This window comes from Fusarium redolens, assembly GCF_020744475.1.
Source record: "Fusarium redolens strain MPI-CAGE-AT-0023 chromosome Unknown BKA55scaffold_27, whole genome shotgun sequence".
NCBI lineage: Eukaryota > Fungi > Ascomycota > Sordariomycetes > Hypocreales > Nectriaceae > Fusarium > Fusarium redolens.
In genome coordinates this window covers 119,227-139,396 of record NW_025763690.1, presented here as the reverse complement: position 1 = coordinate 139,396, position 20,170 = coordinate 119,227, and the positions used below count along the sequence as shown (strand labels likewise).

Sequence of the window (20,170 nt, the reverse complement as noted above, 5' to 3'; positions counted from 1 at the left end):
TCGCCCCAGAATCAGGTCACTACGATAAGAGTCAACAGAATGGAGAGATGGGGTTAAAGTTGCGGAGGGGAGTGTGAAAAATGTATCCCCGGATCTTTCCCCGGTCGTCGCATCCTCCACTTTCACCATGTCGTTGCGTGACTCGATCCTGAATAGGTCAAGACTTGTGAGACAGTGCAAGTCACAAAAGGTACACTGATCCGCTCTAGACGGGGCGTATTGATACGTTTCGGCTGAGCCGGCTCTGTTCCGCTATCTCCGCGTGTGACACCAAGACACGTACCAGCAGCTACAGACTAGTCCACCGAGACAGCAGTGAGTGCAAGGCCCGAAAGGCAAATGCATGAGCATTTTCGAGAAGTGAGAGGAACAATTGTAATCATTTCAAGATGACTTCAAGCAAGTATACAGCCAAGGTGCATAGGCCTTGGAGAGAAATCGTCACAGAAAAGCGAGCGATTCAAGATGCGCAAATTGAGAAACACTCAACAGCAGGCACGAACACCAGTTTGAATCATATCGTGTCTAAAAAGGTCGATATCGATATCTTAACAAGTCTCTTACGCGATGGGAAAGTTTCAGCCGTCGAAGTCATCCATGCTTACATCAGGAGGGAGGTTAAGATTCACAATTACAGATGTCTTCATGCTAACCGTCACTATAGAGCCTGTGAAGCGCAGAAGAAGGTAGCTCACTTCCTGTAATACTTCGAGGTCTGTCTCTAACATCTGTCATCAACAGACCAATTGCCTGACAGAAGTCTGCTTTGATGATGCGCTCGCGCAAGCTAGAAAGCTTGACGAGTTCCAACGAGAATATGGTCGACTAATAGGTCCATTACACGGTGTTCCAATCACTGTAAAAGACCAGTTCAATATCAAGGGTTTAGACACCACGTTAGGCTACGTCGGGAAGGCTTTAGCGCCAGCAGGGGACGATGCACCGCTCGTACAAACGTTAAAGAAACTTGGGGCTGTCATAATCGCAAAAACGAATCTTCCTCAGAGTATTATGGTAAGGTGGGATGCAAATGCCTAGACTTCACCATCTGACGAGACTTCTAGTGGTGTGAGACTGATAACCCTCTCTGGGGGCTGACAACTCATCCAGATGATCCGAAACTCACCCCTGGAGGCTCTTCTGGTGGAGAAGCAGCTGTCTTAGCATTGGGAGGCTCTATGATCGGTTGGGGAACAGACATTGGTGGCTCTATACGAATTCCATGCCACATGAACGGCCTTTGGGGTTTGAAGCCAAGTGTAAGTACACCTGATTACCTGGCTTACGGGAGGAATGCTAACAAACTTCAGAGTGGTCGGTTGTCTTATCGCGGTGTTGAGGTAACACTTGAGGGGCAACAGCATATTCCATCAGCGATAGGGCCAATGGCGAGGTCTTTAAGCTCTCTCAAACTCGTGACCAAGCTCGCGATTGAGGCTGAACCGTGGGCCATAGACCCTCAGCTACCGCCAGTTCCCTGGAGGGAGGATGTTTTCCAAAACCTTGCGACAAGACGGCTTGTCATTGGAGCAATGCTAGATGACGGCTTGGTAAAGGTGCATCCGCCTATCGAGCGGATATTCAGAGACCTGGTGGCAAAGTTGGAAGCTGCTGGACACGAAGTGATAGAGTGGGATTCGAGCTTGAACTCCAGCATTATTGACATCATGGTGAGAGAGGCTCCTCTACAAAAATGTGACAGGGACTGACTTGGAACAGGGTGGCTACTATTCCGCCGACGGAGGTGATGATATCCGAAGGGCCGTCGCAGCAGGCGGTGAACCATTCATTCCACAGATCAAAGCCTTCGTTAACCGCGGCACGCCAATCTCCGTCTTCGAATACTGGCAACTCAACAAGCGAAAGGTCGCCATCCAAGAGGCCTACCACGATATGTGGGACAACAAGCGATCGCCTTCTGGTCGCTCAGTTGATGTACTACTAGTACCTACCATGCCTCACACAGCGGTCCCCCATGGGTCATGTCGTTGGACTGGATATACCAAGATCTTCAACTTTTTGGATTACACTGCGTTGACATTCCCAGCTGGGAGGGCGTCTAAGGATGGGGATGATGCCTATTTCTGGGAGCATGTTCCGCGGAATGAGAGCGATGCTTGGAATCAACAGTTGTATGATCCTGTGGCGATGGATGGGCGTTACGTTGGGTTGCAGATTGTCGGACGGAGGTTTGAAGAAGAGAAGGTCTTGGGCGCGGCTCAGCAGATTCACAGCTTGTTATAGAAGGATAAGAAGATATCTGCCATGTATCATGCCCATATCTCCACCATATTGTAGTAAGCTCTGCTCCAAGCCTCAACTGTAGAACCATACCCAGCTTTCTTTATCATCTGTGTTGGTGGTCCCTGCACTTATTCCTCGTGGCATTCCTCCGTACGAACCCTGCTTTACATACACTCAGGCAATGTCCAGCTATGGGACCTTGACATAGATGAAAGTTTATATAAGTGCAATGCTGAATGTTTGACCAGTCTTCTTCAATACATAGTGCCTAAGCCTAGACGATTCAACCACGATGGCCATTCATAACAGGGCGTCTGGTTTGCAGATCAATACTCCTTCTCCTAATCTTCTCAACCGCTCCAAAAACACTAGCCACCAATTCCTTCTTATTCACCTTTCCCATAGCATTCCGCGGCAACCCTTCAACAATCTCCATATCCTGCGGAATCTTATATGCCGTGATTCTCGGCTTCAGCGCGCTCCTCAGATTCTGCAGACTCATCGATTCACCAGTCTTGTTGCTGAGAACAATCACAGCTGCGACTTTCTGACCCCAAGCTTCAGATGGTAGACCAACGACCGCGCACTCGTCGACTTCGGGGAGGGCAAGAATCTCGCGCTCGACTTCGAGGGCTGAGACTTTCTCACCACCTGTCTTGATTATATCTGCACTTCGACGGCCTTGGATGAAGTACGCTGGTCCTTTTGCCCAGGAGCCTGATTTTCCGAGACCAGATTCTGTCACTTCTCGTCGAATGGCGATATCGCCTGTCTTGAACCATCCATCGGTAGTAAACTCCTTCGCAGTAGCTTCAGGGTTGCGCCAATATCCCTTGAACACAGTAGGGCCACGAAGTTGAATCTCTCCAATACGCTCCTTTCCAGAGTGAGTATCGATCTCGGCACCATGTTCAATTACGGTTTGAACTCCAGTTTCGTCATCAGTTTCCATGAGACGCGCTTTAACGGATGGAAGTGGCCAGCCTACAGAGCCGTCAACGCGGTCAGTAGTCTCAAGACCACACGAGAGCGCCATTCCGACTTCAGTCATTCCGTAACGCTCGAGAAGTACATTTCCGCCCGTGAGTTGCATCCAGCCATCGCGGATTGGTTTTGGTAGAGCTGCTGAGCCGGAGATGTTAAGTCGTAGATTCTTTGGGGATACGGCTATTTTACCGGCCGCTTGCATGTCGTGTGATAAAGACTCATGGGCCTTTAGCATTCGCGACCAGATCGTAGGGACTGCGGTGAAGAATGTGATGGGCGTTTTTGTCTCATCTTTATGAACACCATTCGTCTTCCCAACGTGGCCATTTACTTGTTCGGTTGGTAGGAATGGTGCAGCCAGTCGCGTCCAGACAGAGTTCACGTTGAACGGGTACATGAACTCAATGCTGCTACCAGCCAGCAGCGGTGTGAGAAGAGCGTTGACGGTACCGTGGATGTGATGAAGTGGCAAGACATGCAAGAGCCTGTCATTGGGAGTATATTTCCATGCTTCCAGAAGACACTTTGCTTGGGCTGTGAGGTTTGTCTGAGACAGAACGACACCTTTGGGTCGTGCAGTTGTTCCCGAGGTGAACAGCATCATACCGCCGCGAGGTTCATCTGAGAAGTCACGCAATTTGACTTCTTCCTCAATCGTGGAGATGTTTCGTGTTCCCTCAAGTCCATAGAATAAGGGGGTTCTGTCCAAGCCTTCCATGAGTACTTCCTCAGCCTTGGGAGCATACTTGGCTGAGGAGATGAGAACAAGGGCCTCGCTGTTATTCATGATGTATCTTAGTTCCGGCGCAGGGAAAGAAGGGGCTAGTGGCACAGCAATGGCATTGCATGCGAGGATGGCCAAGAGTGTCACTAAGGGAATATTCATCGGGTTAGTGCTGAGAACAAAATAATGTGGTGGCGAAGTTGGAGTTTAGAGACGCACCAACATATTCATAACCACTTTCCACCATGAAAGCAATTCTCTCGCCCGAAATACTAGTATCGCATTTCCCAGTCTTGATGAGTAGCTGCTCTTTGGCGTGCGCCACGCTATTAAGCAATGAACTGTAGGAGAAGCTTGCGCCAGATTCGTTCTCCACTACAGCGACCGAGGACCCCTCGTGCTTCAGGATAGCCTCGAAGAAGGCTGTACGATGGAGACTGATAGTCATTGTCGATGAATTAGTCAAGTGAGAATATCTTCCTGAACATGCTAAGACAGAGCCTGCGACGTCTTTTGAATTGCTTTAACTTGAAGCTAAGAAACGCTACCCCAAACGTTGAGGAGGGTGATCGGGGAATCAGCGGGGACCGAGCGGGTCATTTTGTCAAATGTCAACTTGTGATTCATCTGACGTTAAATTAGCTAACCCGGGAGATCGGATATGCAAGATCGGCCTCTAAAAGTAGTTCCGATGAACCCGGCATCTGATCCGCCTGGGAACGAACGAGGGTATTAACTGGTCGATTTGTTATTCGACGTACAAGTGAAACCCCAACAATGATTAGATAGGTGAAACGAGACCGTCAGTCGTGCATGCATTTGTCTTCTTGTGATATTGCGTTCCACTTTGAGCACCATGTTCGACGACTACACCCGAGAGGGCTACATCTTCAATGCAGGGCCATTAGGACATATTGAAGGTTTAACCATCACTTCTCGTGGTATTCCAGCTGTGCACTACTTTGGCGGCCTTCCATACGCTCTCCCCCCGACCGGACAGTTGCGTTTCCATGTCCCTCGGCGCCTCCCCATAGACTACCAATACGGCACAGCGACTGAGCCAGGGAAATTCACAAGTGGTGCAGGAATTTGTCCCCAGCCTCTCAGTAGCAATACACCAGACCCTTCTATCGTCAGCGAAGATTGTCTGCAACTAAACATCTGGGTACCAGCTGGTCCTCGTCCCAAAGATGGCTGGCCAGTATGTTTCTATATCCACGGAGGTTTCCTTCAAGTCGGGACAAGCAACGCCAAGCCAGAAGACCTGGTGCCGCTTCTGAGCGAGTCTGCTTTTCGGGCAATCATGGTCCTGCCATCATATAGACTCAACGTGTTTGGCTTCCTCTCGAGCAGGGAATTAGCCGCCGAAGCGAGCTCTCACGGAAAACCTACAGGAAACTACGGTCTATGGGATCAAAGAATGGCTTTAGAATGGACGCACGAGAACATATCCTCCTTCGGCGGCAACCCCGCAAACGTCACAGTCTCCGGTTACTCCGCCGGCGCATACTCAAGTTTTCAACAACTAGCTCATGAGCTATTCCGCGTTCCTGAAGAAAAGGCGATCATAAGACGAGTGGCAATGTTCTCCAACAGCACAGGTGTCAGGCCCAAATCTCTACAGGATCAACAGCTACAATTTGATGAGCTACTAGGCAGACTCAGCATCGATCTGGATCTTCCGGACGAGGAGAAACTTAGCAGACTACGAGACGTTCACCATGAGAAACTCGTCCAAGTTCAAAGCGAAATGAGAATATCAGAGTTTCGCGTCTTAGCAGATAACGCTTTCTATCCAGCTGACCTCATGGATAAAATCAACAATGGAGAATTTGCCAAGAAAATGAAGAACCGCGGTATCACGCTTATGAATGGCGAGTGCGAGAATGAGCATATCATGTATCGTCGCTGGCGCACTCCTCAAGAGTCTTATTCCGCCATGTATCAACGCCTCTCAGCAGAATTCGCCCCAGAAGTTACCCAGAAGATCATGGACCACTACTGTGGACCCTCGAAGAAATTGCCAACAGGGTACACAAACTGGGAGGATTTCTTCGGTCGCGTGTACGCCAATATCCAAGTCCACTATCTTCAGCGCGGCTTCCATAACGCCTTATTCGCAGGGGGTTTTGAAGCCGGTAAAGACGTTTTTCGTTATCGGTTCGAGAGGAGACTTGATTGTGTAGCGGAGAGGATTCCATCTGAGTGGGGAGTTACGCATCTCACTGACATCCCTATTTGGTTATGGGGAGGTGGATACGAAGGGGGTCTGAGCGCTCGGGAGAAAGAGTGGTTGAAGGGTTGGAATGAGGGTTTTGCGGCGTTTGTTAAGGGAGATGAAGTCAATTGGGGAACTACGAAACCTACAGATGTGAGAAGATGGAGGAGTGATGGTGAAACCGATGTTTGGGAGGATTGTTTGTGGGAGGATGGTCTTGAGTTTTGGAGGCTCGTTAATTCAGGGCCTGCAAAGAAAGAGGGAGACACGGAGTACCAAGAACATGACAGTCAACTCTAAGAACAGACCAGGATTTACTCACATAAATAATCATCTCTATTACTATAGATCCCGTATCTCAAGAATATTAAACAACTCCCATTCCACGACGGGTAATGAAAGTGATGCTCCGTCTGAAGACAACTCCACTACCCTATACAGCCGGGTTTTAATTTTTGACTTGGTGATCGGACGTAAGGCAAAGATTGATAGCTGAATATAGTACTGATCTTGCTACTCACTTCAGTATTCTTAATCCAGTGCGTATGTATTGTTGAGTCCATTTCGTATCTCTAATGTCTTGTCACTGTTTTCTGTTCCTGTACAGGCTGAGAATCACCCTGGCCCTGGGAGCAAGAAAACTGCTGATATTAAGCCAGGGTGCTAAAATTAACTGATCTAAAGGTCTATCAAGATATACTAAGCTTACCTTAATCTTTTTATTCCTCAGGATAAGGGTCCTAAGTTTTCTTGCCTCCCCTAGCCTGGTCATGGGTCTGCACTGTACAAACGCGTTATACCAATCATCTTGCCTGTAATTGAAGCCACAAGCCATAATGGCGGGGTCAAGAGCCCAGACTCCACTGAACCCGATAACACTTCGCTGATAAGACCGGGCTCTGGGCCGAGATACCCCGCTAGTTCCCAGAGACCTTTCTATAACACTGTCCAAGTTCTCGCTCGCTTCCCCGAAGGACCCGGCATCTTCGGCTCCCTTTCCCTTCCCATTCTCCAACCCCACATTTTGTATTCTCACGTTAGCTCGTAATGCCAGAACAGTCCAGGAAACCCTCAGACCAGGAGCAGGATCAATCAGAGACGGGTCCACCGACAAACAAGCGAAGACGTATTGGTTTGGCATGCAATGCCTGTCGGTCACGCAAGTCTAGGTATACTACCTTTTACTATCGAATAGTGCCTCAATGGAGCTGACATAATGGTAGATGCGATGGGCAACGCCCTTCATGCTCGTCCTGCCTGTCCCTTGGCTTCGACTGTATGTACGAACCTGGTGATTCTGCCACGAATGTCATTGTTCGCAAAGACTATGTCTCGGATCTCGAACAGCGTGTCAGCTCTGTTGAGCATAATCTTCAACGGTTGAACGATGTTCTCAAGGGCCACCTCTCGCCCTGCAGCAACACAAATACTTCACCATGTCACCACGGAACCATCAACGTCAGTCACTCTATGCCTTCACCTGCACCGACTGCTCCGACCAAAGCGTCAGCGCCATCGGGAGCAGGCACGGGGACATGTGCTACAAGTCTGGAAGAGCCTCAAGATGAGGAAGGTATTCCCAATGGAATGGCCATGACGTTTGTGGAAGAAAAGACCTCTGCGTTCTATGGCGAAGCCTCCAACATTAACTTCACGCAACTTCTTCTTCGCGCCATCGCTGCTGTGCATCACTCACCAGGCGCACCGTCTGCGTTGGACAGAGCCTCTGTGTTGGGAGAAAGTGTTATTGCGAGTGTTTCCCAAAGTAAAAGCTCTCTCGGAGGCTCAGCGACACCACTGGACTCGCTGCCCACTGCCTTACCATCCGTTGAAGAGATGGACACTCTACTCGATCTCTACTTCGATACAGCTGGTGTTGTCTTCCCCTTCATCCATGAGGGGACCATGAGGAGTACATACAACGAATGCAGGCTCAATGGTTTTACAAGAGCTCGCAGAACCTGGCTTGGAACTCTGAACATGGTATTCGCCATGGCGAGTAACTTTGACAGGGACTACACTACATCATCCAAGAAGCGCTTCGAGAGGTCCAACGCATTCTACAAAAGAGCACTGGGTCTTTGCGGCGAACTATCGAAGCGTGTTATAAGTCTCGAGATAGTTCATTACCTGATCTTGGTCGTTCTTCACTGCCAGGGAACTTCGCGCTCTGTGCAAGCCTGGAACAACTACGGCCTTGTTATCCGATCAGCTATGGCACTAGGACTTCACACCGAGTCCACTGAGAGGGCGCTTGATCCTGTACAGAAAGAATATCGTCGCCGGACTTGGGTGGTCATATACTGCCTTGACAAGGTGCTCAGCACTGCTGTGGGTAGACCCGCGAGTATCCCAGATGAGCAGATGACGCGGCGAGAGCCAGCATCTGGATGGTCGCCATCAACTTCTGGCGACGCCGCCGATCTACCCGGTGATTTCTTGGCTGTGTCATTCAAGATGTATCAGGTGATGAGCAAGTCTCTCGTCATTCAGTACGGCGCAAATCTTGATCACGACTCGGACCCTGATGAGATGGCCCATCTCAAAGCCTCAGGTGAACTCCGGAAACAACTTCGGCTCTGGGCGGCGAATCTACCGCCACACCTTCAACTATGCGACGCTGAGTCGGATGTTCTCTCTCAGAACACAAAAGCGAACAGACTCCGTGTTATTCTTACCATGAGATATCATAATCTAAGTATTCTCATACATAAACCACTGCTCAGCGCTACAATACGACATTTATTCCGACAGGATGGCACGGCGAATAAAACTTCATCGTATTTAATACAACTCGCTATGGCGGAAGCGCATGAATGTATCAGGTCGGCACAACTTACAATTGATATTGTTCATTCCGTCATCAGTGTAGATTCCACGAGTAAGAACAACCTTGGAGTATGGTATTTCACGCTCTACTATGGTGAGTTTACCGTGTTAGGGATGAGGCAGTATGCTGATTCTTTCCTTTAGTCTTCACTGCATCACTGGTTATCTGCGGGCGATTACTCTGGGCACAACATGGAGAAACTGCAGTTGACGAAGCATCCGTCAGTCACATGAAGTTCCTCCTCAGCAAAGCAGAAACAATATTCTTGAATCTGGATCACGAAAACAGTCTTGTGCTGAGTTGTCTGGAATATATTCGTAGACTCTCGAGAATGTGCGGGATCAAAGGTTCGTTCCCGATACCCCATGCTTTGAAGTTATCTTGTTAACACAGCTTTAGAAATTGCCCCCGATGCTACATCGGCTATGGTTCATGATAATGGATCGAGTTCTACGGGTTCTGCGGACGCTATGTCTTTCAATCTCGATAACATGGATCCTTTTCAGCTTTTTGCGTCGGAAATGTTTGATCCGGCTATTTTTGAACATTTTCATCAATCGCCTGTTGATGGTATGAGTTTTGTGAATGGTTTATGGGAAGGGTTTCCGTGTGGAGGATGAGACGGCTACCATAAGAATATAGCAAATCTGGACAGCTCATGATGTTATGTTCAATTGATTACAGCCTTCGCAATGAGTGCTGGTGTAACTTCACTTGCAACGACGCTGAACCTATCTGAAGAACTCTTAAATCTTTTCCATAAGAACCGTATATAAAATATTACTCAAGATCCTGACTGTTTGATGCTAAATTTCTCTTTCATTTTAAGACCATCTCCTGATGATGAACAAAAGTTGATTACCCTTGAAGACGGTCTGGACTTCACTAGGCTGTCAGTATGTCTCAGCCGGAATGGGCCGATCTAACTCCCCGGCTTACCCCACGTTACCATGAGTCATGCGGCCCTTGCGGGCTTGACAAGGTCTTACCTGATGATAACTAATTCCTATCTACCGGATCGTAATTGCGGAGCTTCGGTCCGATTGTTAGATAGCCTCTTGTATAATAATTCAATGTTGTTATGCACAAGTTGGACACATCGAATTATATCAATTAATTGGTATCAGCCAGCCCATCAAGTCAGAATAATTCCCCGCTTCTTAGTCCACTCCTCATACCATGGCGCGTCTCGAAGATCCCACTGCTCTTACTCAACTTCCACTGGAAGAGACCGCCCGAGTGCGATACAGCTCCTCTGAGCTGCAAGATTACTTCAAAACTATCAAACTTCCACAGAGATTTCTAGACCTTGGCAATAGCGTGCTGAAAGACCCCTCACTCGCCCGCACAAAAGAACATGGTCTCCCGCTCTTGCAAGCCATAACACGCTATCACACATGCAATGTTCCTTTCGAGAATCTCGTCCTTCACTATGATCCTCATAAAATCGTCACTCTGGACCCCGCAGAACTATACACCAAGATTGTAACACGACGTCGAGGAGGGAGGTGTATGGAGAACAACATCTTTCTCGGCACTGCTCTTCGCTCGCTTGGCTATGAAGTGCGTAACTGTGGTGGTCGTGTCTCACGCGCAATGAGTCCCTACCCAGAAGTCCGTAAGAACCAAAGCGCCACTTACGATGGGTGGAACCATATGCTTCTTCTTGCACTGCTGGGCGATGAATGGTATGGCGTCGATGTAGGCATGGGTTCCATGGGACCTAACCTCCCTTTCCCGCTACAAGACGGCTTCGAGAGTCTCAGCATTGCACCGCGCATGATCCGTATTCAAAAACGCTCTATCCCAGAGACATATGCTACAGTCCCTTCTCACGGGACTAAAACGTGGTGTTATGACGTCTGCTATAATCCAGCGGAGAATGAAAAGACATGGACACCTGTGTATTGTTTCACTGAGACGGAATTCTTACCCCAGGACTATGAGGTCATGTCTTGGTTCACATCGACAAATCCGAGATCATTCTTCACCAGGTACATCACTTGCACCAAGATGATTATGGATGAGGACAAAAAGGTGATTATTGGAAACCTCACCCTGTTCAAGGACACTGTCAGGGAGACGATTGGTAGTGACCGCAAGGTTGTTAAGAAATTCGAGACGGAAGAAGAGCGTATCCAGGGTTTGGTTGAGATTTTTGATGTCAATTTGACAGAGGAGGAGAGAATCAGTCTTCCTCAGGAAAAGAGACTTGGCCAGAGCAAGGAATAAGAGGAGCATGCTTATTCAGATCGGGAGACCATTTAGGGCAGTACATCATGAATTCTGGCAGTGTTTATAAGCACCTTTTGTACCTCAAACTGGTGAAAATACGTAGTGAATTTATCCAGGTAAGAATCGTGCCGTGAACAAGATGTTTGGCCATAATTATGACTTCCTGTCACGCCGTCGACATGGCCTGCGACCAACCCCCATATCTTCACATATGCTCTTTAACAATGGCTATACCCTCGTTCTAAATTTTAGGAATCTCCGACTTCTGTTTCGCTTACCACACGCATCTAGTCATACTTGAGCCAACTCATTAAATATCACAGGATGATTCCATATCAGATATGTCCATATCTTTAGTATCGTTGCTACCGCCGGCCGATACGATGGATGATACAGCAGAGATCTCATTATCCGATGTGTCCGTTTCTTCCCCGCATCTTAGAGATACCAGAACTTCAATGTCGGGCCAGTGTACCCGATCCAGACTCCTTTGAACTACCGACTAAGATGATCATGGGAAACCTACTAAGCTAGCTTCTTTACCCCGCAAATAGTTGACCCATCACTGGGAACCAACGCTAGCAAGGCCCTGGCATGGCAAAGATAAGTATGCCGATTTCGGCTTCTTACCCGGATAAGCCATCGACTCGGCCACTTGAATAAGTAACAGATCAATGTAGGATAGCAAGACTCGAGATCATCTGGGCTCTCAAAGTCATCGATATTTTCTACAAACAATTCTGAAAAGCATAGCGAAATTGAGCTGCTCTTGAAACGCAAATATGACTCCCTGCCGATTACCCCCACCAGTCGATATCCCCAACTCGCCAAACACCGTTCAAGTCTACATCATCGACACAACGAGCTTCATGAGCGGGTTCCCCGCCTCAACGTTCGTGGAACCTCTTGTACCTGGTTTCGACACCATCAACGTCGGATCATACTCGTTCCTCATCAAACACCCCGGCTCCAACACGAATTATGATACCATGGTATTTGACCTCGGCGTGCGAAAGGACTGGGAGAATCTCCCAGAGACTTTTGTCGCCGGCATCAAGTCAAGCGGATGCAAGATTGAAGTGCAAACAGACGTCGCCTCAATTCTGCGCGAGAATGGACAGGATCTAGATGACGTTGGGGCTATCATCTGGTCTCATTGGCATTTTGATCATGCTGGTGACCCACAGACCTTCCCGAGGACAACGGATCTCATTGTTGGCCCAGGGTTCAAGAAGAATATGATACCTGCTTATCCCACTGTGAGGGACTCGCATGTCAATGAAACAGCATGGGAGGGTCGTGAGTTGATAGAGATCGACTTCAAAGGGGAAAAGAGTCTGAAAATTGGCAAATTTGAGGCCTATGACTTCTACGGAGATGGGAGCTTTTATCTCTTGAGTTCGCCAGGCCATGCAGTCGGGCATATATCTGCTCTAGCTCGCACAACTGCTGATCCCCCTTCCTTTATGCTTCTAGGCGGAGACATTGCTCATCACTGTGGCGAGTTCAGACCATCACCATATACCCCCCTACCCGAGATGATTTCTCCAAATCCTCTCGGCCGAAACCTCTCTGCGTGCCCTGGAAGACTCTTCCTCAACATTCACCCCTGGAAAGACCCAGAGAGACCTTTCTTTGACCCAACAACTGAGCCGGGATGGCATCTTGAAGCAGTAGAGGCAAAGGAGAGTATTGACAAGTTGATTGAGGCAGATGCTTATGATAACATCTTTCCTGTCATGGCTCACGATATGACCTTGGGCGAGACCGTGGAATTGTATCCTAAGAAGGCTAATGACTGGATGGCGAGAGGTTGGAAGGAGGCGACACGGTGGGGTTTCTGTGGAGAGTTTACGCCCATGGAGGCGCTGGATGCTAACGGACAGCCTGCGCAGATTACAGGGTCTCATGAGATTCACGAATCGACGGAGGCTGGTTCAAAGATTGTGTCAATTGTGCATCTTGAGTATAAGGGGGAGGAGAAGAAAGTAGAACTTCATAATCTACCGCTATGATGAAAGCTGGTTACGTTTAAATTCAAGTCCTTTTCCTAATGCAAAGAAGTGAATGCATTGCTGTAGTGCGAGGAGCTGTTGAATGTCGCGCAAGTTTGGACGCGACCTAGCCACTGATATGTGAGTTATGGGTCATAATGAATGTGATTCGTAGTAGTTTGCTATGCATAGTTATTCGTACTCTTCTCACAAACCAAATCACTTCGCTGCGATGCGCGTTCGTTCATGATCTCAAGCCAGCTGAGCACCTTGTCTATTCTGATAGTATATGCAAATAGGTCTACTATCTATTTACCAATATTCCTCATCGCGACTTCATTATACCGATCTCCCTGCGGTTTCAAAGCATCAACCAACTTCCTCATATCCTTGACCTCCTGCTCCGTAAGCTCTATATCTCTAGACGCAAAGTTCTCTACCAAACGCTCCGGCTTCGTCGTACCTGGTATCGAAATCATGCCCTGCGCCGCTACCCAAGCAAGAGCAACCTGAGGCAATGTACACTTCTTACGCTTGGCGAGCTCTCTGAAACCATCGGCGATTCTCTTGTTAGCGTAAAAGTTCTCGCCCTGCCATTTAGGAACTGTGGAATGTGTTAGTAGGTATGCATGAACTGGGGGCGGGAAGACTGACTCTGGCGTCTGTAATCTTCGGGGGCAAAGTCTTCGGGCGTTTGGTAGGGGAAGTTCTCTACGAGCCATCCGTGGCCGAGGGGACCGTACGCTATGAATTCGATGTCGAGCTCACGAGCTGCATCGATTAGACCGTCTGTCTCGTGGATTGTTTCGAAGGCGGAATATTCTGCTTGCACCGCGTCGATTCTGGCGACTTGTCAAGTTAGTAATGTGAGTCTTGGTAACTCTATAGATTCGCCGAGATCCCTACTTGAGTTTGCCTTCCGCAGCGTTTCAGCAGAGCATTCAGACAAGCCGATATACTTTGTTTTGCCTTGTTGACGGAGGGAGTCGAGGGCGGGGATGGATTCTTCGAGTGGTGTATCTAGGGACTTCTGTCAGCATATACTTAGCTAGAAAGCATTTTGGAAAGTCGCTGACTCGGATCCATGCGGTGGATATAGTATAAGTCGGGAGTGAACCCAAGTCTTTCGATTGTTCCCTCGATATATGTCTTGATGTGTTCAGCCGAATTCGTCACTGAGCCGTCTTCAAAAGCAGCAATGCCGCACTTTGATGCTACTATTAAAATGGTTAGTCATAAAATACATAGCGCCGCAAGAAGTCAGGGCCGTACTGAAAAGCTTATCGCGACAGTTATGTTTTCTGATGAAGTCGCCCAGGATCTTCTCATTCTTTCCAGGGCCGTAAGAAACCTTGAATCAATTGGTTAGTCGCTATTGGTCAGGGGGCAACGGGACGTACAGCAGTATCCCAAAATGTACAACCCTGCTCCAATGCTTTAAGCAACACGGGCTCGGCCTCATGGTAGCTGAGGTCGTTGCCGAGTGCGAAGCTGATGCCCATGGCACCAAAGCCCGGCGTAGGGACTTGCAAGTCTCGGAAACGCATTGACTTGACCATTGCTGAGGCTGTCTGTTTGCAGGGGACGTGGTGTCGTGTGAGACTGATGAAATTACAGCGGTTTGGTTGGTAAGTGGTGATACAATGCGACGAGATTAGCGTGTCTTTACAAGGAATAAGGGTGTTGAAGACCGTAAAGAAAGGTTTACCGGGTTGCCATTCCGGTTACGCGACATGAGGAGTGCTGATACAGTGTTTCGGCAAGCACCGGGGAACATATCCTGTCGGGGAGCATTCGGCTATGGCGGAATGGGTTATCTAAGCCTGACAACAAGACCTCAGCGATAAGGTTTACAAAATCTGGGGTAAGATCCTTGCTAGCCAAATATGATTATCAGCGTCTCACACAGTATCGCTGGAAACCAAGACGAAAGGCACTGAAATGCCAATTTTTGCAAGCGATGGAACTCGTAGTCTGTTAGCGGTATGGTAACGACAGCATATCCAGTCTCTTGAACAGTTGAATCCTCACATCGGGAACAGCTGAGAGATAGTAGTCTCCGATCTGTATCCATTGCCTTCGGATCTTTCTTCATTGGGTACCAACAAGTATTTGTATCTCTTGTTCAACCTTTAGCATACTCCCTCTCTTGCAAGTTGATTTGAGTCACTAAGGGAGGCGTTCAATATGAGTCTGTATTCTAGCAGAAGGCTCAGTGGTTTGTAAAATAGGCGCTATTGCATGAGTTCGTGGTCTTAATGCCCTATGCTTTCTAAGTACTGTAATTGCTATCTTATTCAGCTACCTGCGCCTTTGGGCGATCTCACCTTACACTATCTAGAGGTCTAGCACTACTCATTTCAACTGATTTCCAAGTGCCTTTGTCCAACAGGCTCAATCCCCTAGCAGACAAATCATGCTAAAGCCGGAAATATCCTTCTTAATCTCAGTGCTGCCAATTCTAATACTGCTTGAGCAGTAGGTCCGTTCCGTAACACCTTCACGAGGCAGAAGGCGTGCATCTGTCCTTCAGCCTTGATGACAGATGCATCAACCCCGAGGCCCTGTAGCCTTTGGCCAAATGCGACGCCTTCATCAACCAGGGGGTCAACCGTTGATAGAAATATACTGGTTGGAGGAAACTTGGACAAGATATCATCCGGGAGATGTGTCAGGGGAGAAGCCAGTGCTGTTTTTCTGTCGCTCTCGCTCGGGATGAACGTATCAATCATCCAATCCATTGTAGCCTCTGGTAGGAAAGGCCCGCCCTTGAATGTGCTGTATGATGGATATTTCTTGTGTGTCACAGTAACAGGAGCCCAGAGAACGATCTGACCGATTTTGGCGGGTAATTGTCGCTGCAAAGACATTTGCATCATGGCAATGGCCATGTGTCCTACAGATGATCAGCACTTAGTCGAAGCTGGCCTATTACACACAACATACCTCCAACACTATCACCAGCCAGAGCAATCGTTTCAACCAAAAGATAATACTCCGTTCCATGACGGATCATATACTCCAGAACTTCATAGCTCTGCTCAAATGGGAACGGAAACGTTCTATGTGGTGCAAGCGTGTAGTCCGGAAAGACTATGGCAGCTCCAGTTCGCCGAGCCAAGTCCTCGACTAACACGGCAAACGATTTGGCACTTGGACATATCAGCTTGATTGACAAAAGTAATATACAAGTAAGGAGTCATGCTTACCTTCCCATGACCCAGCCGCCACCATGGGTGTAAAAGATCATTGGAAGTGGCTTGTTAACCAGAGCCTTTGGTCTAAACAGTGTCACAGATGTCGGGCCATATTTCCCCCCAACTTTAATTACCTGTGTGGCAATATCATCCGCTGGCTCATGGCGCTGTAACTCCTCCAGATTCTCAAATGCCTTGTCTGGACCTCCAAGCTGATGAGGAGCAGGCAGGCCATCAATTGCGGCCGCAAACTTAGCGTTGATGGGGTCGAGATTAACCATGGCGACTGAATGGACCAATGAAAGAGTCTATGAGGGTTGTATCTTCGTCAACGATGAACGGTCATACCTCCAAACACCAAACAGACTTGAGACTATAAGCTTCTCATCTTTCCCGGCTGGGGCGCGGTACTGCTGGATTTCATGAATTTTGGTTCGGAGGTTCGATCTACTTGCCGGAGGTTCCCCAGTTCCCCGGTATCTCTACACCTTTACGCCTTTGCGTGGAGTCTTCCCCGCATCCGCGATGTACGCTAAAGGAAATGGCCCCTACTTAGCTTGGCCATTATCTTGATATAGTTTGGCCTGTCACTTGGGGAGTGTGAGTAAGGGCAAGCTAGCTGTTGCTTGGCGGTACGGTCCCTGGTCGGATGCTGTGGAGATGAGAGGATCTCATTTCGGTACTGGTGTTAGGTGTTGCCTTTGGTCACTGGATTCCGGTGAGGCCTTACAGAGACTGTTTCGACAGTGACTAGAATGCAAAAATGAACTTTTAGTCGTATTATTCTCGCTATCAAGCCGTAAACATATTCCTCGCAAAGCTTGAATGGATGTCTTGCTCGGCGGTCTATCAATACAGGGCTTCTGTATATCTGGCAACATGCCAACTTGAAGTTCCAAAGATGGCGAGTTAGGATATCCCTAGCACCAAGCTCCTGATTTACCGCCTTTGGGTCCCAACCTTCCAGGCGGTCCTTACCTTGTGCAACTCTCGACAGTACGACCTGGACTAGCACAGACCTAGAATGGCCACATCTACCAGCCCATAGGTCTTCTATTCTGGGTATACAAACAGATACAAGCCGCCCGGACTGATGAGAGCCATATCTTCGAGAATTGTCCGCTTAACTTGAGCGGTAGCCGATGAAGCCGAACATATGCTTAGGTTAAGATAGAGTCAATGATACAATATATCAAGCTTTATCAGGTAGCCATAAGTAACTGCAATACGCCAAGATTTCTACGTGGAGTTACATCTAAACGAGATTCTGGGGTCCTCTAACCGAGACCCACGGACCAGATACCGGGTTCGTGGTCGGATATCCCGAGATACCAAACTTGACCCCGGTAACGAGTCTACTGTGCACTATAACGTCCCATTACGAGTAATTCTTATCATGATATACAGTTAGAAGATAGAGTTTATCTTGCATACCTGGTACTTTGGTCGTGGAGCTGCTGTAAGATGAGATACTTATCAGATTCCTTGAAACTGGATACGGACAAATATGTATTACATATCTGTAACTCCAGCGCGGTAATTGGTCGGGGAGATGTGCTTTTTCTCGCTTATACGCTGTAGGCTACTTATATTCTCACCCCCTAATCTGAGTTAGTGGCTTATCCGATCGGTCGAGACTCGTCAGCTTGGAGTTATCTCTCCCTAGCTACAGTGCTAAGACTTTCCCCCGCTTTACCCCAGCATTGCAACTGTGCATACGGAGCACACGGGACCCCTAGCCTAGCCAGGTATATATACCACTATTCACTTCATCCCATCATCTCCAAGCTGCACTCATCTTTCAACAATGGCATCTCCAACAATTTCCTCCATGGACCAGTATACATCTCCCTCCAAAGACGAGAAGATCTCACCTCACCATGGTGAGGCTGGTGGCTCTGATACCGAGAAGGGGGAGTCACGGGAGGTCTTTCAGGAGAACGTTGATGGTGTTGAGTTCAGAACCGTCAGTTGGCAGCGCGCCACTGTGGTCTTTCTCAAGATCAACTTTGCGATGAGTATCCTTGCTATCCCTGGTGCTCTTGGTGCGCTAGGCTCTGTTGGAGGATCTCTGTGCATCGTCGGATACACTTCGCTCAATGTTTGTGAGTACATGTATCAATCTTTTGAGCTTGGAGCTAATGGCTTTGCGTGTAGATACCGCCCTTGTTCTTGGCGATTTCAAGCACAATCATACCGAATGCCACAGTAAGCAGCGAAGCTCCGACCGAGAATGAACAGCCACTTATATGTCTTTAGCACTAGCTGATATGATGGGCCTCATCTGGGGTCGTTGGGGTCGTGAACTTGTCGGTATACAGATCATCGTCGCCCAAGTCCTCATCTCAGCAGGCGGTATAGTCACATCAGCCATTGGTCTCAACGCACTATCCGATCACGGAGCATGCACCGTCGTATTCGCCCTCGTCTCAGCCATTCTTATCACGCTCTTCTCGTCGATACGCACATTCGCCCGCCTGGGTTGGCTAACCTGGTTCGGCTTCATCACATTCGTCCTCGGAGTGTTTATCTTCGTCGTCGCTGTGACGCAAGTCGACAGACCAGCTGCAGCGCCTCAGACCGGTGACTTTGAGCTCGGCTGGGCACCGATTGCGTATCCGAGCTTTGTTGTCGGTATGATCAACGCGACAAATATCTTCATTAGCACCTGCGGCTCTTCCATGTTCTTACCTGTTATATCTGAGATGAAGAGACCGCATGATTATCGCAAGGCTTGTCTTGTGGCTGGCTTCATTGTTGGAGCTATGTATCTCTCTTTCAGCCTTGTCATTTACAGATGGTGCGGGACTTGGCTCTCGACACCCGCCTTCGGCAGCGCTGGTCCCCTCATAAAGAAGATCGCTTACGGCGTCTCTTTGCCCGGACTTATCCTTGGCGTTGGTATCTATCAACATGTCGCTGCTAAATATGCCTTTGTCCGCATCTTGCGAGATTCTGAGCACTTGCAAGCCAATACCTTCACTCACTGGAGCACCTGGCTTGGTATCAACCTGGCCCTGGGGACTGCAGCCTTTGTCGTGGCTGAGGCTGTGCCAATCTTGAACTATCTTCTCGGTTTAGCTGGCTCTCTGTGCTTTGCGCCCTTTAGCCTGGTATTTCCGGCGCTACTTTGGATGTATGACTTCAAGAGTTACAAGACTGGGACTCTGGATCAGAAAGTGAAGTACGCCTTGCATGTGCTCATTATGATTCTTGGATTTTATATGATCGTGGCTGGCACGTAAGTACTCACTTATTCTCCATCTCCTCCCATGCGATGTACTAACCAGATATTCCAGTTACTCTGTTGGTGTTTTGATCAAAGAGGCATTTGACACTGGGGCTATTGCCAAGGTCTTTGACTGTGCCGACAATTCGGGTTTCGTGCAGTAAGATCGCACTGATTGTACGGGTCACATGCGGAGTTATGTGTCGGAGGCTCGTGGTGTTCCAGTTTACGATCTGGTGTTATGTTAAGAAATGGGCGACAGATAAAAGATGAGCAGAGGGGTTAACCTTTGCATTTTCTCGCATGGAACGCGTAGCTTAGACGAAGTCGCCATTTGCTAATTAAACATCTGCATCAACTTCATATGTACTGCCTGGTCAATTGCCCTTGACTGATTTTCTCGTCCTCACATATGGTCCCGGTGACATGAATCGTCAGCATACTGTGATGTAGTCTCTCAAAGCGCTCTTTATCTAAAATAGTTCGAATCTCGTGCCAGCTCCATCCTCATT

The 20,170-nt window shown here is 48.4% G+C and overlaps 9 protein-coding genes across 9 annotated transcripts; 6 read left to right on the top strand and 3 right to left on the bottom strand.

Moving 5' to 3' along the window:
- Positions 1-389: 389 nt before the first annotated feature.
- BKA55DRAFT_528043 (amidase signature domain-containing protein) lies at positions 390-2,244 on the top strand (the record flags this gene model as incomplete). Its single annotated transcript, XM_046188964.1, has 5 exons — positions 390-686; positions 742-1,014; positions 1,065-1,259; positions 1,311-1,670; positions 1,720-2,244. 5 exons carry the CDS (start codon positions 390-392, stop codon positions 2,242-2,244), a joined length of 1,650 nt encoding a protein of 549 aa, XP_046042182.1.
- A 63-nt stretch (positions 2,245-2,307) lies between these two features.
- BKA55DRAFT_584688 (uncharacterized protein) lies at positions 2,308-4,549 on the bottom strand. The gene is made up of 2 exons (XM_046194367.1): positions 4,175-4,549; positions 2,308-4,101 (listed from the first exon to the last, which is right to left on the bottom strand). Exons 1-2 carry the CDS (start codon positions 4,401-4,403, stop codon positions 2,528-2,530), a joined length of 1,803 nt encoding a protein of 600 aa, XP_046042181.1. The 5' UTR covers positions 4,404-4,549; the 3' UTR covers positions 2,308-2,527.
- A 262-nt stretch (positions 4,550-4,811) lies between these two features.
- Positions 4,812-6,473, top strand: BKA55DRAFT_599416 (Alpha/Beta hydrolase protein; the record flags this gene model as incomplete). Its single annotated transcript, XM_046196389.1, has 1 exon — positions 4,812-6,473. One exon carries the CDS (start codon positions 4,812-4,814, stop codon positions 6,471-6,473), a length of 1,662 nt encoding a protein of 553 aa, XP_046042180.1.
- Positions 6,474-7,393: 920 nt separating this feature from the next.
- Positions 7,394-9,770, top strand: BKA55DRAFT_215268 (fungal-specific transcription factor domain-containing protein). Its single transcript, XM_046185188.1, has 3 exons — positions 7,394-9,096; positions 9,147-9,350; positions 9,403-9,770. The coding sequence occupies exons 1-3, from the start codon at positions 7,452-7,454 to the stop codon at positions 9,621-9,623; spliced, it is 2,070 nt and encodes a 689-aa protein (XP_046042179.1). The 5' UTR covers positions 7,394-7,451; the 3' UTR covers positions 9,624-9,770.
- A 412-nt stretch (positions 9,771-10,182) lies between these two features.
- On the top strand, positions 10,183-11,235 carry BKA55DRAFT_527864 (arylamine N-acetyltransferase 1; the record flags this gene model as incomplete). Its single annotated transcript, XM_046188953.1, has 1 exon — positions 10,183-11,235. The coding sequence occupies one exon, from the start codon at positions 10,183-10,185 to the stop codon at positions 11,233-11,235; it is 1,053 nt and encodes a 350-aa protein (XP_046042178.1).
- A 649-nt stretch (positions 11,236-11,884) lies between these two features.
- On the top strand, positions 11,885-13,280 carry BKA55DRAFT_584684 (uncharacterized protein). The gene has a single exon (XM_046194366.1). The coding sequence runs from the start codon at positions 12,021-12,023 to the stop codon at positions 13,251-13,253; it is 1,233 nt and encodes a 410-aa protein (XP_046042177.1). The 5' UTR covers positions 11,885-12,020; the 3' UTR covers positions 13,254-13,280.
- Positions 13,281-13,540: 260 nt separating this feature from the next.
- Positions 13,541-14,986, bottom strand: BKA55DRAFT_655860 (NADP-dependent oxidoreductase domain-containing protein; the record flags this gene model as incomplete). The annotated part of the gene is made up of 6 exons (XM_046197435.1): positions 14,633-14,986; positions 14,505-14,583; positions 14,309-14,449; positions 14,139-14,252; positions 13,887-14,081; positions 13,541-13,836 (listed from the first exon to the last, which is right to left on the bottom strand). The coding sequence occupies exons 1-6, from the start codon at positions 14,789-14,791 to the stop codon at positions 13,541-13,543; spliced, it is 984 nt and encodes a 327-aa protein (XP_046042176.1). The 5' UTR covers positions 14,792-14,986.
- Positions 14,987-15,646: 660 nt separating this feature from the next.
- BKA55DRAFT_527981 (Alpha/Beta hydrolase protein) lies at positions 15,647-16,710 on the bottom strand (the record flags this gene model as incomplete). Its single annotated transcript, XM_046188960.1, has 3 exons — positions 15,647-16,128; positions 16,179-16,384; positions 16,442-16,710. The coding sequence occupies 3 exons, from the start codon at positions 16,708-16,710 to the stop codon at positions 15,647-15,649; spliced, it is 957 nt and encodes a 318-aa protein (XP_046042175.1).
- A 1,421-nt stretch (positions 16,711-18,131) lies between these two features.
- On the top strand, positions 18,132-19,990 carry BKA55DRAFT_668144 (transmembrane amino acid transporter protein-domain-containing protein). The gene is made up of 4 exons (XM_046197880.1): positions 18,132-18,534; positions 18,587-18,637; positions 18,689-19,670; positions 19,729-19,990. The coding sequence occupies exons 1-4, from the start codon at positions 18,237-18,239 to the stop codon at positions 19,820-19,822; spliced, it is 1,425 nt and encodes a 474-aa protein (XP_046042174.1). The 5' UTR covers positions 18,132-18,236; the 3' UTR covers positions 19,823-19,990.
- Positions 19,991-20,170: the final 180 nt, after the last annotated feature.

Bases quoted from the DNA above. Each gene is read 5' to 3' on its own strand.
- BKA55DRAFT_584688 (XM_046194367.1), bottom strand. From the start codon at position 4,403: ATGACTATCAGTCTCCATCGTACAGCCTTCTTCGAGGCTATCCTGAAG. The intron at 4,102-4,174 runs GTGCGTCTCTAA...ATATTCCCTTAG, and splicing joins AAGTGGTTATGAATATGTTG to TGACACTCTTGGCCATCCTC.
- BKA55DRAFT_215268 (XM_046185188.1), top strand. From the start codon at position 7,452: ATGTACGAACCTGGTGATTCTGCCACGAATGTCATTGTTCGCAAAGAC. The intron at 9,097-9,146 runs GTGAGTTTACCG...TCTTTCCTTTAG, and splicing joins GTATTTCACGCTCTACTATG to TCTTCACTGCATCACTGGTT. The intron at 9,351-9,402 runs GTTCGTTCCCGA...ACACAGCTTTAG, and splicing joins GAGAATGTGCGGGATCAAAG to AAATTGCCCCCGATGCTACA.
- BKA55DRAFT_584684 (XM_046194366.1), top strand. From the start codon at position 12,021: ATGACTCCCTGCCGATTACCCCCACCAGTCGATATCCCCAACTCGCCA.
- BKA55DRAFT_668144 (XM_046197880.1), top strand. From the start codon at position 18,237: ATGGCATCTCCAACAATTTCCTCCATGGACCAGTATACATCTCCCTCC. The intron at 18,535-18,586 runs GTGAGTACATGT...CTTTGCGTGTAG, and splicing joins ATACACTTCGCTCAATGTTT to ATACCGCCCTTGTTCTTGGC. The intron at 19,671-19,728 runs GTAAGTACTCAC...CAGATATTCCAG, and splicing joins TATATGATCGTGGCTGGCAC to TTACTCTGTTGGTGTTTTGA.